Raw genomic sequence first — 18,037 nt, 5'->3', positions numbered from 1 at the left:
GCTGGAAAGGGAGGCTATGATATCGTAGGCATCATATAGATCTAGTTCAATGATGACATAGGTTGACATGGGTAAATGTGGAGGAAATACAGATTACTTTGTAGAGATAGGAAAGACAAAGTAGGAGGGAGTACAGCCTTCTACATGAAAGATAACTTAATTATATTGGAGAGAGTGCAGAAGATAAGGTAGAAACCTTGTGAATAAGGATGAGAGATATGAGGGGAAGGCTGTGTTGACATGACAAGAAAATAAGAAATAGAAGCAGGAGTAGGCCATACGGCCCCTTGAGCCTGCTCCGCCATTCATTAAGGTCATGGCTGATCTTCTATCTCAACTCCACTTTCCCGCCCTATCCCCATATCCCTCAAGCCCTCTAAGAATTTTATACATTTCAATGAAATTACCTCTCATTCTTCTAAACTCCAGAGAATTATAGGCCCATTCCACTCAACCCCTACTCATAGGACAACCCTCTCATCCCCAGGAATCAATCTAGTAAACCTTTGTTGCACCCCCTCCAGGGCAAGTATACCCTTCCTTAGGTAAGGAGACCAGAACTGTACACAGTACACTATGTACACATGACAAGTGATCACTAGTGGGGTGCCAAAGGTATCAGTGCTCGGGCCATTGCTATTTAATATTTGGAACTAGGGACAGAAATGAAGCTTTCTAAGTTTGCAGATGATACCAAATTTTGGCAGAGAGGGGTTAAAACAATAGGAAAGAGACAAAGCAAATAAAAAAGGAGCTGGATAGGTTGGGAAAGTTGATGAGAAGAAAATGGCATTTAATGTGCACAAATGCAAGGTAATTCGGCTAAGGAATGGAAATAAACAGTAAGAATCTAAGCTAAGTAGCTCTAGACTACAGGACATAAATAATACAGAAAAGGGATATTGGTTGAAAGTTCACTGAAACTAACAGTGCAGTGTACAGCAACAGTAAGGAAAGCTAACTGGATCCTGGCATGTATACCCAGAGGGATACAACACAAGTCCCAGGAGGTGAGTCTGTACAAGGCACTGATGCATGCATACCTGGAGTACTACGTACATTTCTGGTTGCTGTACTACAGCAAGGATATCCAGGCATTGAGGGCAATGCAGAAAAGGGCAAACAAACTGATACCTAGCCCAATACATCTGAGCTATGAGGAAAGATTGAAGAGTCTGGGATGTTATTTCCGAAGGAAGGAGGTCTCACAGGCAACATTACAAAAATTCAACCCGAATAATATGATTGAGATTGCAACAAGTTCCATGAGCGAAGGTGCGCAGGCAGTTCAGGTTTAACTATTTTATGCAGGTGGTGGTTAGCGTGTGGAACGCACTCTCCAGGGAGTTTTTTAAAAATTCGTTCATGGGATGTGGGCGTCGCTGGCGAGGCCGTTATTTATTGCCCATCTCCAGGGAGTCAGAAAGGGTGAACAATTTAAGGGAGAACTAGATAGATATTTGAGGGAGTTGGCAATTGAGAGGTATTAGATTTTGGGACCAGCCAGATGAACTGCAAAGTGTTTTCCGGTCCTGTACTTTTTAATTTCCAATGTATATTTTCAGTCATAAGAATATCAGTAGGTAAGCAATCAGTAATGTGCAAAAAGATTTACAAGGTTGATACCAGAACTGAGAAGATATACTTATTAGGAAAGACTAAATAGGCTTCGGTTCTTTTCTCTAGAAAAGAGAAGGCTGAGGGGTGACCTGATAGAGGTCTTTAAGATAATGAAAGGGTTTGAGAGGGTAAACATAGAGAAAATGTTTCCACTTATGGGGGCGTCCAAAACTAGAGGTCATTAATACAAGACAGTCACTAATAAATCCAATAGAGAATTCAGGAGAAACTTCTTTATTCAAAGAGTGGTAAGAATGTGGAACGCAATATCACAAGGTGTAGTTGAGGCAAATAGCATAGATGCATTTAAGTGGAAGCTTCCACGAAGGAGAAAGGAATAGAAGGGTACACTGATAGAGTTAGACAAAGTAGCGAGGGAGGAGGCTCGTGTGGAACAAAAACACCGGCATAGACCAGTTAGGCCAAATGGCCTGTTTCTGTGCTGTAGACTCGATGTAAGACAACTGGAGCACTGGACTCGCAAAAAACATACTTTGGAATCCACAGAAATGTATCAAGCCATGGAATATTTCCTATCTCAGAATATTTCTTAAATAAATTTTAGAAGCTGAATCCTTGGAACATTTTATTTTGAAGCAGAATTAATATAGGTAGCTCTCAAATGGCTGGTTTGATTCAGCAAATCCTTCAGCGAGGTGAAAATATAGAAACATGAGACAAGCATTACATACATTATAACTTGAACATTAGATCAATTTATCAATGGGAATAAGATAGGAAAGAAACACAAATTGGAGCCATTTTGGAGATTTACCTGAATGACAGTTGAATAATTTGCTGGGATGAAATCAGGGGGATTATCATTAATATCTGAGACATCAATATTCACAGTAACTGTAGATGACAAGGAAGGCGTTCCACTGTCTTTGGCCTGCACAGATAATGAATACCCAGACACCTGTTGGAAAAATTAAATAAGCAATATACGATAATTCATGAAGCCTATTCAAAGCATCCAAGGATATTCTACAGGAAGAAGATATCCTGTAATACTTCATGTGAAATTCTCTTGAGAGCCAAGTTTAACACAACTCAATTCCATAAAATCTTGTACTGGCATAAACCTTTATATTAAATTGGTTGGTTAACACAGCTGATCAACGAATCTTCTTGACAAATTGCATAGTTTCATCATCTGAGCACAAAGGTTCTACGCTAATAGGAAGGCTTTGTTTCATGCACCCTGATATGGGTGCGATCCAGTTTCTAGGCCAAAGTGTGTTGAAAATTAGTTTGTGTAAGAAAAAAATGAATTCTTCAAGATTGAGTTTTATTCAAATTTAAAAATACTCTAATTATAATTTTGCAATTTCATTGTTATAATAAAATTATCTACATAAATCAAAATTAAAGAAATTGAACTGGCAATTTGAGATATAAGAATAAAGTTGAAAGATCAGCTTACACATTTATCTTAATGTAATTGCATTTGATAATGGTATTTCTCATTCCTCTACGAATTGAGTGAACATCTTTCACTGTCTTTGTGCTAAATGGGAGATTTATGTTATTTTGAAATACATATTTGAAGTATTTTTGTTTGCACTGCAGGTTCATTTTTCCATTAGTCAAATCCATCTGAATTATTTACAATAATATATTTTTGCAGGCGACCTCAGCATGCCCAGTGGTTTGTTTATGTTTTTCCCCTCAGGAAAGTCACACAAAACTACAAGTTAAATACATAAAGGTGTCAGTGGAATAGTGCTTTGCAGCAATCAGGAGCGTGAACTCTGGCTGTAGATTCCCTCTAGCTAGCCCAGGGATCCTGCGGCCAATCACAGAATGCCTATTTTCATCCTAGCTAAGGTTAGATAACTGAGCACAAACTGGGGGTTGAACCTGAAATCATCATTGATCTATAAGGCTCAATATCACACCACATATTGCGTTTACCTAGTGAGACATCAGAGGAGGTCAATTTGGAAATCTTTTATTAGAATGTTCAAAAAAAGTCCTTTGCTCAATCTTTTCTTACTTTTTCTCTGTCTAGTCGCTCTTTGACCTTGATTAAGCCTGTGACTGGACTGATACTGAAGTGGTAGTTTGGGTCTCCATTCACAATTGAGAACTGAATCTGTGCATTGGCTTGGCTGTCCCAATCTTCTGCCAGTACCTGTGCAAGCAAATTCTCAGTTAATATTGAGCAATGTAATCAAAAAATAGCATTTTTATTGTGGTCAAACTTCCATCAGAAATTATACAAAAATAAACTTTATACTCAGGAAAAGCAATCAAACCAACTGTCCATTATGAGCTGGAGTATTTCCTGCCAATATACTTATATATATGTATATGTTAACAATAACAATTTGCACTTATATACAGTGCCTCTAACTTAGTGAAATATCTCAAGGAGTAAAAACTTGGCTGAGGGAGAGGGTTAAACAGACGCCATGCATAAGTTTGGAGAGGTGACCATAAGCATGTTTTAAAAGTTATGTTTTGAGGAAGCTTTTGAAGGTGGGGAAAGATGTTGTCCTTACAGCTTATGATATTGCCAAAGGAAAGGGGGGACAAGACAAATAGGGCAGCGGCAAGGGACACAGCTGGAGAGGGGACTCAAAGTGATGCAGAAAAGTCATAAAGTTGATGGTTGGTTTGAAGGATACAATGTGGTGCATTGGATGGGATGTGCCAACTATAAATGAACTGTAAGCATATTTTGCACTTTGCTCCTGGTTCCCAGCGCTCTCTGTGCTCCACGGCTGCACTGACATGAATGGCCGTACGGTAGGCCTGAGTCCTCTGCTAATGCAGGGAGCACCTGCTTTCATATTATTTGCCCCTTAGTGTTTGAGATTCCTATGAAGGGTGTGTTAGACATTAAATATAAGCCTCGAAATTTTAGTGGTGCCATTACACTGCTGAAAGTACAGCAGGTCAGGACTTCCTCGCACCACTTTGGTCCACCCATGACCCCATCCCAAATCTTGGGGATGAAGTCATTATCATATTAAGGATGTGCACCTGCACCAGTAATGGTGCTGCAGGGGTGCCCGCCCAGCGCAAATTCTGGAATCTTGGGAGTGACACCTTGGCGCTCTAAGACAAGGAGCTAGAGACTTGTTTGGCCAAAGAGGAAGAGTAGGCAAATATTCTTCTTTGTTGCTCCATTGATGGTAGGGCCAGAATCAAATGGCAATTGATCCATCTGGGATTGACTGTCGCTTGAATTCTGCTTGATGGGGCCCAGATGCAGCATATCTGGCAAAACTTTTGGGAAGCCCAGGTGTGCCTCCAAACTGAAGTTGAGTACATGTGCCTCCTTCTGTGTTGGAATTTAACATGGCTGCTTCCAGGGGGCGAAGACTGGCAGAGATGGATTCTGCCCCAACTCCTAGTCCCTCCACTGACACTATGAGCATGATGTTGCCCCTAAGCCAGGAAGAGGGCGGGGGGAGGTGTCAAATCGTGGACAGGAAGTACAGGTTTCCCAGACATCCTTATGATTTTTTTTTGTCGGTTTGCCGTTCGACTGGCTGGCCTGATTGACAGGCTGGTCTCAGTCAGACGGGAGAGCAGCAAGGGAGAAGACGTGTCAGGTAAGTCTAAGTCTTTCTTTGTATGGATGGGGGCGGGGGGCATGGGTGGGCACGGGTTGGCACAGGGGCCTGGGTTGGCATGGGGGGAGGGATCAGGGGTCAGTCATGGGGAGGGGGTGTCAGAATCGGGGGTCATCGCGAGGGTCCGCAATCATTGGGGGGGGGGTGGTCTGCGATAATTGGGGTTGAAATAGTTGCGATTTTCAATGCCCCCCAACCCACCCATTTTTCCCTTTTAGAATCGTGCCCTATGTCTTACCACCCAGGAAGGAATGGAAGTTCTAGGCTAAATTTTATGAATGGAATTTAACCTCTTCCTGGTTATTGCTTCATCGTGGTAGTGTCTAATAACATACATGAAAGTGCAATGCAGCTCGGTCTCTCTGCAATATTATACGTTACCCGTCACTTTTGTAACTGTAGACCAGCATGATGTTCAAGAACCTTTTTTCACCATGTGGTTGAATTGCAATGTAGAAAAATGCATTAATAAAAAGACATACCATAATGACAGAATCTTCGATAGATGCATCTTCACTGATAACTGCATTGTATATCTCTCTGCTGAATTCTGGTGAGTTATCATTGACATCTGTTACATTGACATTTACGGTAGTGACTGTGCTCAATGAAGGAGAGCCTCCATCTCTGGCTTCAACTGTAAGGTAATAATCCTTACAAGTCTCATAGTCAAGAGACTGAATTACAGAAATAATTCCTGTGTTTAAAGAGAAGTTAAAAAAAAATGTAAAGCAAGTCTATGTCCTAAGACAAACAGCATTAATTCCAAATAGATAATGTTATTGTAACTAAGGTGGCAACCATAGCAAGTCTGACTAGGAAAATTTAGGGTAAACTCAATTGAAGTCAATGGAAAAGAAAATCAGGTGGGGTGTAAAACCATTTTGCACTACTATCAAAGATCAATCTCACCTCCAATGTGTCTACAATTCTGGTATGGATCCTCACTCGCCTAGAAAATCGGGAGCGTCGTGAATTAGGTATACTGACCTCTGAAAGAAATTCCCTGATTCATACTACTATCAAGCAAGGCTCTGTGACTAGAATGTTGCCTCACTGAATCTATTCTTCTATTTGCACTGACAAGTGTTCAAAAGCTAATGGGCATTGTTTAAAAAATAGCAGTAAACAGGAAATTCAGGTAGAGTTATTGCACACAAAGGGCAATAGGACATTATAAATTGGTTCCAGAAATATCTAGGTATGTTTCTAGGGAAAGAGGGAACGGAGTGTTATATTGGGAATTGGAAGTTGGAGTTAATTAAAAAGGAACAGGTTTATTGGTCTTTCAAGTTCCTAATAGTTCCTAAATTTGAGCTCATTCATATGAAGGTACGTCCAAAATTCTTAGCAATAGTGTAACAAGCCATTATAAGTTTAACAAATGCTTCCAGAGCTTCATGAAGACCAAATATTACAGTAGAAATATTAATATTGTAAGTCAGTTCTGATGTGGTATAATTTACTGCGATAAATGTTCAAGTCAATAAAACATCAGCATATTTTATACGGAATGCCTACACTTTTCAAATGTTTGGGGAGTGAACTTCCCTCAGTTATTGAACATGTTTAATATTTTATCAAAAGATGGTTGCCACTAAATCAATAAACATTTGTTATGGTCTACGTTAACCTATAAACTGAATTTTTGTTTTAAAGAAGAGCTGAATATAATATCACTTTTACCTTTTTGAGGGTCAATTTTGAATTTGCCATGTTCATTACCAGATCTAATATTGTAAGTAATTTCTGCATTTGCACCAATGTCCTTGCTGGCTGCGTACACTGCTAGAGCTTCGGTTCCCAGGGCTACATCTTCAGCTACTGTGGCTAGATAGTCTCGTCTCTCGAAAACAGGTGGATTATCATTGATGTCCAACACGATGATGGTGATTGTGGCAAAAGATGAGAGTTTCCATGACCCTCCTTGATCTGTGGCTTTGACGGTGAGATTGTACAATGCCTGCTGCTCCCTATCCAGTCCTTTTTCCAAACTGATGATTCCAGAATACTTATCAATGGAGAAAAATCCATCAGCAGAGTCAACAAGAGTATATTCCACATTTCTGTTTGGGCCTGTTTACAAAAAAAAGCTACCTGTTAGTTGTATTTCAACGACAGAAGTTAAATCTAAAAAAAATTACAAGGATTGGAAATGCATTTTACACCATGTCAGTAAATACAAAAGCCCATGATTTAGATTTTCACAATAGTAATTAAAGCACACTACACATAAAAAAGACTTGGTGTATAACTTGCCTTTCATATTTATTACTATAATGTGCATGAAATGGTTATTTTGAAACATATGAATTACATAGAATAATTTCTGGATTATAGAAAATCTGAATTATTTAGCACCTTATTAAGCACCTGCAGCTCTTGTATTTCAATTTATATAGCCAAAGAATAATATCTGGGAGACAACACCAGAGAATGAATACATTAATCTTGACAGGAGATTACAGAACTAAAAATGAGATAGCCAATATCAAACATTATTTCTCAAACTCAACAGCTTTGCTTGGAAATTACATGGGTGTGGAATAAAATATTGAAAGGTTGCAATGAAGGAAGTACAGTAGTTTTGTCCACAGACTAATATGCTATGTCATTATGGATTATATCATCCTATCTCTGCTAATTTTAGCAAAACCATAGACCTGCATCAATAGTAATGCAATACTGGTAGAAAGTGGCAACAGACTATTTCTCTGTGTTCAGTACTGCTCTGATGATTCCTCCTATTCAATAATGGGTTCAAGGAAGCTGGCCAAAAAAACCCAGCCTTTTGCTTACTAAAGGCTAATCAAACAAAGACAAAAGAAAGAAAATAAATACTTGTACGGGTACGGTAGCATAGTGGTTATGTTACTGGACTAAAATCCAGAGTCATGAGTTCAAATCCCGCCACGGCAGCTGGCGAATTTAAATTCAATTAATTAATTAAATTCAATTAATTAAATAAAATCTGGAATTAAAATACTAATATCAGTAATGATGGCCATGAAACTACCGGATTGTCGTAAAAACCCATCTGGTTCACTAATGTCCTTGAGGGAAGGAAACCTGCTGTCCTTACCTGGTCTGGCCTACATGTGACTCCAGACCCACAGCAATGTGGTTGAATCTTAATTGCCCTCTGAAATGGCCTAGCAAGCCACTCAGTTGTAAAATCTCGCTACGAAAAGTCATAATAAGAATAAAACCGGACGGACCACCCGGCATCGGACCACTAGGCACCGGACACGACAACGGCAAACCAAGCCCAGTCAACCCTGCAAGGTCCTCCTCACTAACATCTGGGGACTTGTGCCAAAATTGGGAGAGCTGTCCCACAGACTAGTCAAGCAACAGCCTGACATAGCCATACTCACAGAATCATACCTTTCAGCCAACGTCCCAGACCCTTCCATCACCATCCCTGGGTATGTCCTGTCCCACCGGAGGTGGCGGTAAAGTGATATACAGTCAGGAGGGAGTGGCCCTGGGAGTCCTCAACATTGACTCTGGACCCCATGAAATCTCATGGCATCAGGTCAAACATGGGCAAGGAAACCTCCTGCTGATTACCACCTACCGTCCTCCCTCAGCTGATGAATCAGTCCTCCTCCATGTTGAACACCACTTGGAGGAAGCACTGAGGGTAGCAAGGGCACAGAATGTACTCTGGGTGGGGGACTTCAATGTCCATCACCAAGAGTGGCTCGGGAGCACCACTACTGACCGAGCTGGCCGAGTCCTGGAGGACATAGCTGCTAGACTGGGCCTGCGGCAGGTGGTGAGCAAACCAACACGCATGCAGCAAGACCTGGACAACATCCAGGCTTGGGCTGATAAGTGGCAAGTAACATTCGCGCCAGATAAGTGCCAGGCAATGGCCATCTCCAACAAGACAGAGTCTAACCACCTCCCCTTGACATTCAACGGCATTACCATCGCCGAATCCCCCACCATCAACATCCTGGGGGTCACCATTGACCAGAAACTTAACTGGACCAGCCATATAAATACTGTGGCTATGAGAGCAGGTCAGAGGCTGGGTATTCTGCAGCGAGTGACTCACCCCCTGACTCCCCAAAGCCTTTCCACCATCTACAAGGCACAAGTCAGGAGTGTGATGGAATACTCTCCACTTGCTTGGATGAGTGCAGCTCCAACAACACTCAAGAAGCTCGACACCATCCAAGATAAAGCAGCCCGCTTGATTGGCACACCATCCACCACCCTAAACATTCACTCCCTTCACCACCGGCGCACTGTGGCTGCAGTGTGTACCATCCACAGGATGCACTGCAGCAACTCGCCAAGGCTTCTTCGACAGCACCTCCCAAACCCGTGACCTCTACCACCTAGAAGGACAAGAGCAGCAGGCACATGGGAACAACACCACCTGCACGTTCCCCTCCAAGTCACACACCATCCCGACTTGGAAATATATCGCCATTCCTTTATTGTCGCTGGGTCAAAATCCTGGAACTCCCTTCCTAACAGCACTGTGGGAGAACCGTCACCACACGGACTGCTGCGGTTCAAGAAGGCGGCTCACCACCACCTTCTCGAGGGCAATTAGGGATGGGCAATAAATGCTGGCCTCGCCAGCGATGCCCACATCCCGTGAACGAATAAAAAAAAACTTGTACTGCACTTTATCACACTGTTGAAACATCTCAAAGTGCTTTACACAGTGAATTATTTTTCGAGTGCAGTGATTGTTGTTATGTAGAAAAAATTATGAGAATCACATGCACAATTATATGAGGGAGAGGGGAAAAGAGATAACAGTGAAGAGTGAGTCATTCCTGGTGTCAATTAGCTGAATGAAGATCACGATTTCAAAGCATAAGCACAACAGTGACAGAAGTGAATAGTACTGAAGAATTTCCTTGCATATTATGTTGATGTGGTGGCAGAAGCAGAGAAGAGTTCCTTCCAGACATCTTTTCGGAGTCAGCATATTTTCCATGCACCACCATGGCGCACAACGTTGTGAGCGACAGATAGACCCCTCCACTGCCTCTGATTTGTCATGCTGCTTGTCCGACATCCAGTATTGGATGAGCAGACGTTTCCTCCAATTAAATATTGGGAAGACTGAAGCCATTGTCTTCAGTTCCAACCACAAACTCCATTCCCTAGACACCAACTTCATCCCTCTCTCTGGCCACTATCTGAGGCTGAACCAGACCCTTCCCCACCTTATAGTTCTATTTGACTCTGAGGTGAGTACCCGCTCCATCACCAAGACCGCCTATTTCTACCTCTGTAACATCGCCTGTCTCCACCCTTTCCTCAGCTCATCTGCTGCTGAAACCCTCATCCATGACTTTGCCACTTCTATATTCAAATATTCCAATGCTCTCCTGGCCAGCCTCCCACCTTGCACCCTCCGTAAACTTGAGCTCATCCAAAACTCTGCTGCCTGTATCCTAACTTGCACCAAGTCCTGTTCCCCCATCACCCCTGTGCTCACTGACCTACATTGGCTCATGGTCCAACAACACCTTGATTTTAAAATTCTCATCCTTGTTTTCAAATCCCTCCTTGGCCTCGCCCCTCCATATCTCTGTAATCTCCTCCAGCCCTACAATTCTCCGAGATCTCTGCACTCGTCCAATTCTTGTCTCTTGCACATCCCCGATTTTCATCACTCCACCATTGGCGACCGTGTCTTCAGCTGCCAAGTTCCCTAAGCTCTGGAATTCCCTCCCTAAACCGCTCCGCCTCTCTACTGTCCCCTCCTCCTTTAAGACACTCCTTAAAACCTAGCTCTTTGACCAAGCCTTTGGTCACCTGTCCTAATATCTCCTTATGTGGCTTGGTGTCAAATTTTGTTTGATAATGCTCCTGTGAACCGTCTTATGGCGTTTTACTACATTAAAGACGATGTATAAATGCAAGTAGTTGTTTTTGTTATTGTTGCGGACTTGGATTAGGAGTAACTGCAAGCCATGGAATACTAAGGAGATTAATGATGCATAGTGTCCACCTGCAGTAGACAAGCACTACAAAACAAGATGCGTAAGGCTCTCAGTACTTGGTACTTTGTGAGTTCTGCAATTGATGACAATTTCTATTAGACATATTTACAGTCACACAACTGCTAGTTACTTTATCTACTTATTTTTGGCAAATGTTCTGTTACTGTTTGGCAACTAGCACTTGCTTTTCTGCATAAAAAAATAAAATTGTTCAATGATAGGTTACAATGTCGGCAACCATTCGTCCAAATTAGCCATACCACTATTCACTGACATGCGTATGGAGGCAAGTGACTATTCAACTCAGACCACATGTTTTAACATCTCAGTTTGAAAGCAAACCCAGCAAGTTCTGAAACTCCAGATAACTCAGGAAGGACAGTCATCATACTGGACCACCAACCTGTAGCTGCCATCCGCACAACAACCCTGGCAACTGGTATTCCTTCACTCTACAGCTAAACTTTGCATCATTTATGCTGATTATGTGGCTTATTAGCCAATTGAAAATTGTTATAGGATTATTACAGGTGTGCTGTAATTGCCTGATTTTCTTTTGCTCTCACTACAAAAGTGTATTGGACAAGATTGTCAGTTTATAAATCACCTGGTCCTGCCATTTTATTTGCAGTTTATAAATTGCTATTTAAAGAAACACAGAACGAAGTGGAAAATTGGCCAAAAAATCACTATGGCCACTGTTACAGACTTTCTGTAGTGCAGTTACTTTAACTCTGCACAGAAAATTGATTTCAGTTTAACCTTACACTATGTATGAATCCATCTGCAATACATTTTGTATTCAAGACACTCTATTCATTTTGTGCAACACAGAAAAATATTTCCTCACCCTTACTTCACTATAGGTTAGAATGCTGTATCCAGTATAGTTTCACAACGGAGTTGATTTAAATTAAACATTGAGTCTGGGCCGATGGATTCAAATTGCTTTGTTGACCTGTTATGTATTTTGTACCATTTCAGATAATTTGCTTTAGTTCTGTTTTAACTCTCAGCTGCACAGATACTGCACCCATTATGATGTTTGGGGCCAGCAAAATTTAGGTTTACATTATCACAGTAAGATTTCACAGAAATCTTGCCTCTTATTGAGCTCTGAACATAAATGAGAAGATAGGGAATAAATAGTGCCAGCTACATTTTCCACGGGTCAAATATGAGAGAAACTATATGGAAGAAAGAGTTCACTCACAGCTGTTATTATGTTCTGGTCCACAGATGGTGTTTACATGTTTTTAAATTCCGTAGGGTCCTGGCAGGGAGTTAATAACAGCTCTATTTCAACTTGAAGAATTATATAAAGATCAAATGATATTTTCATTCAATTAGAAGACACATAGCCATTAGATAAATGAATAAATATTTAGGTGGTATTTAATACATACTAAATCTATATTTTAGTAATACAGGAGGTAGATTCCTCCTGCGATTTTTGTGTTGATATACTCCAGCAAAAAGAAAATCATTGTTGTTGTTTTTTTATTCATTTACAGGTGTCATGTCAAGAATATTCATTTGGAAAGATATGAAGACATAAAATTTGGCATAAAACCAAATTTAATGTGCGCCAGACTCCAACTTTTCAATGTCTGAATATATTTTGAATACTTGGCTTTATGATTTATCACTGAAAGATGGAATGGTAATGAGTTTTTGAATATTAACAGACTTCATTTTTACCAAACAAAAAACAGTGCACAAGCTTTTCCACTTCAAACTAATAAATTTAATACCCGTTGAATTTTAATAAAATTAAATGTCCAGAATATGAAAAGGTGTAGAAAAGGTGGCTACAATTATTGACCTCTACTATTGCAATTATCTCTCGTAGGCGACCTGAGGTTAAATGGCTGCATTGAAAAACGCAGATCAGAGACTGTTATAGTCTCAACATTTAATCATCTCTTTACCCTCTTGCATACAACCTGCTAAAGCACTATACATAACTAAGGTAGAAAAATATCTTTCTATTAAGTTCAAGTATTTGATTAAAAAATCTGTGAATGTTGAAACAAATGTTAAAAGTATTCAACCTGTTTATAAGTACACGCATAGTATTGTACAGGTGGGTGATTTAAGTTAAGTTCAACTAAGCACAAGGTTAAGTAGCTTTTATCTTTACTAGCATTCAAAATTAATTTTAGCAATTTCTAATTTACGCAGGCAGTTGGTAGCACAATGGGAAGTTCCTTTGCATAGTCAGCACATTAAGAATCCTGCGGTACCAAATGACAAATTCCCTTCTCCATTCTGTTGCATAAAGCAGCTCTTTCATGATTTCCAACTGCCAAGCTCTCACTGTAACATTGTCTGTTTAAATTAATGCGCATCTCTCTCCATTTAGATTACCAAACATATTTCATTAGAGACACTGACAGCTACTAGTAACAGCTGACCACCTCAAGGCAGCAGGCTTTCAGAGTAGTACAAGGGCAACAGCTCTACAAACAGAAAGCAGCGACACAGACCACTGAACATCTGATGCCACCTTCCCAAATGGGGTTTGCACTTTTGAGGTATTAAATCATCTTAACCCTCCCTCAAAAAACACTCTACGATTCTCAAAAAACAAGAGCTTAAGCAGATATATTTCATTGTGTGACTATTATAGTCAATGTCAATGAAATTGGGTTCATTTTGAAGTATTGCTTTCATATGGTTATTAAAATAAAACATTTGTGGTGCTTATTTATCCAGTGTTATCAGTGATATTTGGACATAATTTGCATGATGCATATTCTAGGAACCAAAGAAGGCACCTGGTAGAATCATGAGGTGGGAAATGGTTACATATGGGTCATTCCTCTTGTGCAGTATTAAGTGAACTCAACTTGGAACAGTGGAACACTTATTACACTGACAGGATTTCATTCTCAGCACTCTGTAAAACAACCAGTTTCTCCCAACTATATTTGATAGAATCAAGCTAGAAGGCCTGCCAGATCAAATAATATTCAATAGACCTTGTGGAATATCTAACCGCAGAAACTCCAACGATTTCCACAAATAAAAAAATAATGAAAATCAGAGTTTGAATCAGAACTCAATATCATATTTTGGAGGCAGTATAGAGACTGAGGGTGCTTTTAACACAACCTGGACTTGGGTGACTGTGCAGTTAAAATCACCTGCGAAGACTTACCGCTCTGTTCCAGCTCGATTCTCACCCACTGCTGCTTTAACTGTGCAGCTTTGTTAGGTGGCTGAGGTGCCAACAGGAAGGAGGCCTGGTGAATAGATGCAAATCAGGGTTCTATAATGTCATTTAGGACCCTGATGCCTTTCTAATGTGAAAAATTGGAAGTCCCGTCCAGCACCCAATCTACTGAATAAAACCTCACGGGATTGGTTTCAGAGGCCGACTGAAAGCACTATTTAACGGGACACTCAGAGCATAGCCTTACTTACCCTGAAGAAGGACTCGTAGCTTATCGCGGCCGCCATTCTTTCTTCATTGTTTTGGATGGAGGAACAGCAGCAGCACGTGGAGCTGATAGAAGACAGCAAGTGAGGGGGGCTGCTCCCAGAAGGCCGCACCCAGCCCACATGGTCTATAAGCCAAGGGAATTATCTGGATATCTCTGAGGAGCAGTGCATGAGGAGACTACGTTTCTCCAGGCAGGCTCTCCCTGATTTCTGCAGACTCCTGAATCAAAACCTGCTTGGCCAGGAGGCCATGCTTTGCCTGTGACTGTGAAAGTCACCACCGCCCTTAACTTACTTGCCTCAGGCTTCTTCCAGGGTGCTACAAGGGACATCTCCTGCATCTCCCAGTTTGCAGTGCGCAACTGCATCAAGCCCTATCTGCCACAGCCATCCAACACATTACCTTTCCCATGGATACCAACAGTCAACATGAGAAAACTCTGGAATTTGCAGCAGTGGCTGGCTTCGCTCATGTCCATGGGTCTATAGGTTGCACTTATACAGCCATCAAGGCACCAGAAGACCAGCCAATAGCTTTCATCAACAGAAAAGGCTTTCACTCCATTAATGTCCAGCTGGTCTGTGATCACTGCAGAATGATCATGCAAGTTGTGCCTTGTTTTGCAGACAGCTTTCAAACAATGCCTTCATCCCCCAACTATTGCACCCTTCCAGGAATGTAAAAGGATGGGTGTTTGAGATAAAGGCTGTCCCTCCACACATGGCTGATGGCACTCCTTCGCAATCCCACCACACCTGAACACCTCAGGTGCAACCAGAGCAATGGGAGCACCAGGAACATCATTGAGCACATTACTAGGCTCTTGAAGCAAAGGTTCAGATGCTTGGCAAGGTCGGGGGACTCTCTACAGTATGGCCCACACAAAGTACCCGCAATTACTGTAGTGTGCTGCATGTTGCATAATATGGCAACACAGAAAGGGTTTCTTTGGAGGAGGCAGACAACAGCATCTGTCATCATCTGACAAGGAAGACAGGTGAAAGTGAGGTAGAAGCAGAAGGTGGGCCAGCACAACATCGCGCAACCAGAGATGCCAGGGATAGGATCAGGAGTAGGCCATTCAGCCCCTCGAGCCTGTTCCGCCATTCAATTAGATCATGGCTGATCTGTATCTTAACTCCAATTACCCGCCTTGATTCCGTATCCCTTAATCCCCTTACCTAACAAACATCTATCAACCTCAGTTTTGACATTTTCAATTGACCTAGCCTCAACAGCTTTTTTGAGGGCAGTGTTCCAGATTTTCACTACCCTTTGTGTGAAGAAGTGCTTCCTGACATCACCCCTGAACGGCCTAGCACTAATCTTAAGGTTATGCCCCCCTTGTTCTGGACTCCAGAGGAAATAGTTTCTCTCTATCTACCCTATTAAATACTTTAATCATCTTAAAACGCCTCAATTAGATCACCCCTTAATCGTCTGTACTCAAAGGAATACCTGCCTGGTCTATGCAACCTGTCCTTGTAATTTAACCCTTTTAGCCCCAGTATCATTCTGGTGAATCTGCACTGCATCCCCTCCAAGGCCAATGTATCCTTCCTGAGGTGCGGTGCCCAGAACTGAATGCAGTACTCCAGATGCGGTCCAACTAGAGCTTTGTATAACTGTAGCATAACTTCCACCTCTTTGGATTCCAGCCCCCTTGAGGTGAAGGCTAACATTCCATTAGCCTTTTTAATTATTTTTTGTACCTGTCACTAGTTTTTCGTGATTTATGTACATGGGCCCCTAAATCTCTCTGCTCCTCCACAGTTCCGAGCTTCGCACCATTTAGAAAATACAAGTTGGGTCCCCTGTAGTTTAGTGTCTTTTGTAGAAAAAATGTGCTAGGTAAAGGATACCCATTTTGTGTAAAGGTAGACTGTGAACACTGCTATGAATTGTGGCTTTTTTGTACCACTCTTATGTTTTGCAAAGTCACATTTTGTAAGAAGCATCCATATGTTCTTTAGGGAAAATTTAGAAGTTGCATCAGTCAAAGTACTTTTCCTAAATTTAGAAGATATGAATTATGCATTAGATTTTATAGTAGTTTATTAAATTTAAAAAATCATAATTTGTTCATTTTATCTCCTATGCATTGAGAGTCAATTTTATACATGTTCATATTTGTACAGTTATTGAAATAGAAAGGTGTTACGTCAACTAAGTTTTATTTTAAATGAAGCTTGTTCAAGCTAAACAAATACCTGTTCAAGATTCCTGGTTTCATCATGTGCTTTAAATGGAAAATAGAATCAAGTAGTGCAGTTCATGTGTTTTTTGTATTCTATGCGTGCAACATATCTAAGTTAAGAAATATAGTTTGAAGTTAATTCTGATCTTAAAATTTGTTTAAACCCATCCTTTATTTGTGGCTGAACATGTTTTGTGAATCCATCTCATCTCGTCTGGTTTTGGATTTTTTCCAAACTTGGTAACCCCACTCGCGCTACCCATGCCACTTCCCCAGCATTGACCTCTCCACACCACTGACAGCAACCTTTCGTGAGATCTCTTTCATGAGACTGGAGGCAGGAAGGGTTTGGCACCAGAACTTGAAACTGTCACACGAGAAGTCCCGCATGCGGAAACTACAGGCACAATGCATAATGGCACGAACTACAAATTCTACATCCGCATTTTCTCCCAGGTTCCTCGCAGTATCTGCAACATTAACCTTTCAATCCTGGAGACTCCAGGACAATCTGGGAGGATCGGCAACCTTACTTCTAGTTTGCAACACTAAAAGACAGCAATGCCAGTAAAGTGAATGCAACCTCGGTTTAACTAGGGCTTTGGAGGCCCGCCAGAAATTATGCCCAGAAAGTGGGCAGGCCCGTTCCTGGGTGGGAAGCCCACCAATCAAATGTTAATGAGGCCCGAGAGAGGGTGCGTTTCGCACTTGTCCCATCTGCTCCGCCCATCCAAAACCCACTCCTGGTTAAAATCCACCCTTATTGTGTTTAACTGATTGTGTTTTGCATTGTAATCACATATCACTCTTTAGATGAAAGCTTACATGTATCATATAATGGTGAGGCATAAGACACTTAGCGCATGCAAGCTGTATTTCATTCTTACACAATTACTTATACAGTCACTATTCAGAGTAACACAGCTTCAGTCATTTGTGGTTTACAGCTGAAGAAAGGATATAAGGCATTTTTGCAAAGCTATACTCAGTAAACAATGTTTTAGGTAAACAAAAGCTCTAAGTGGGCATAGAGAGCACAATGCAGCCAGAATGAGAGAGATGCATAATAGGGCTGCTACCATTTGCCCAATCCAAAACTGGGGGGACGGGAAAGACAGGGATGGTAGAAGGCATGGCTGTGATTGCATGGGATACTTTTTTTAAAAAATGCAGCAATGAAAAATCATAATTACACTGCTCAGTT

The 18,037-nt window shown here is 41.3% G+C and overlaps 1 protein-coding gene across 1 annotated transcript in view; it reads right to left on the bottom strand.

The window, feature by feature from the left end:
• The window catches only part of fat3a (FAT atypical cadherin 3a), a 465,040-nt gene that overhangs the window by 108,036 nt on the left and 338,967 nt on the right, over positions 1 to 18,037 (bottom strand). The window contains exons 13-16 of the mRNA XM_067986342.1: positions 6,894 to 7,283; positions 5,690 to 5,904; positions 3,620 to 3,757; positions 2,396 to 2,539 (exon numbers count right to left, since the gene is read on the bottom strand). Coding sequence (XP_067842443.1) covers positions 2,396 to 2,539; positions 3,620 to 3,757; positions 5,690 to 5,904; positions 6,894 to 7,283 — 887 coding nt within the window. The remainder of the gene's footprint in view (positions 1 to 2,395; positions 2,540 to 3,619; positions 3,758 to 5,689; positions 5,905 to 6,893; positions 7,284 to 18,037) is intronic.

The sequence above is a fragment of the Heptranchias perlo genome, chromosome 6, assembly GCF_035084215.1.
Source record: "Heptranchias perlo isolate sHepPer1 chromosome 6, sHepPer1.hap1, whole genome shotgun sequence".
Classification (NCBI taxonomy): domain Eukaryota; kingdom Metazoa; phylum Chordata; class Chondrichthyes; order Hexanchiformes; family Hexanchidae; genus Heptranchias; species Heptranchias perlo.
The sequence above is the reverse complement of the archived record's forward strand: the minus strand, read 5'-3'. Positions and strand labels throughout refer to the sequence as shown.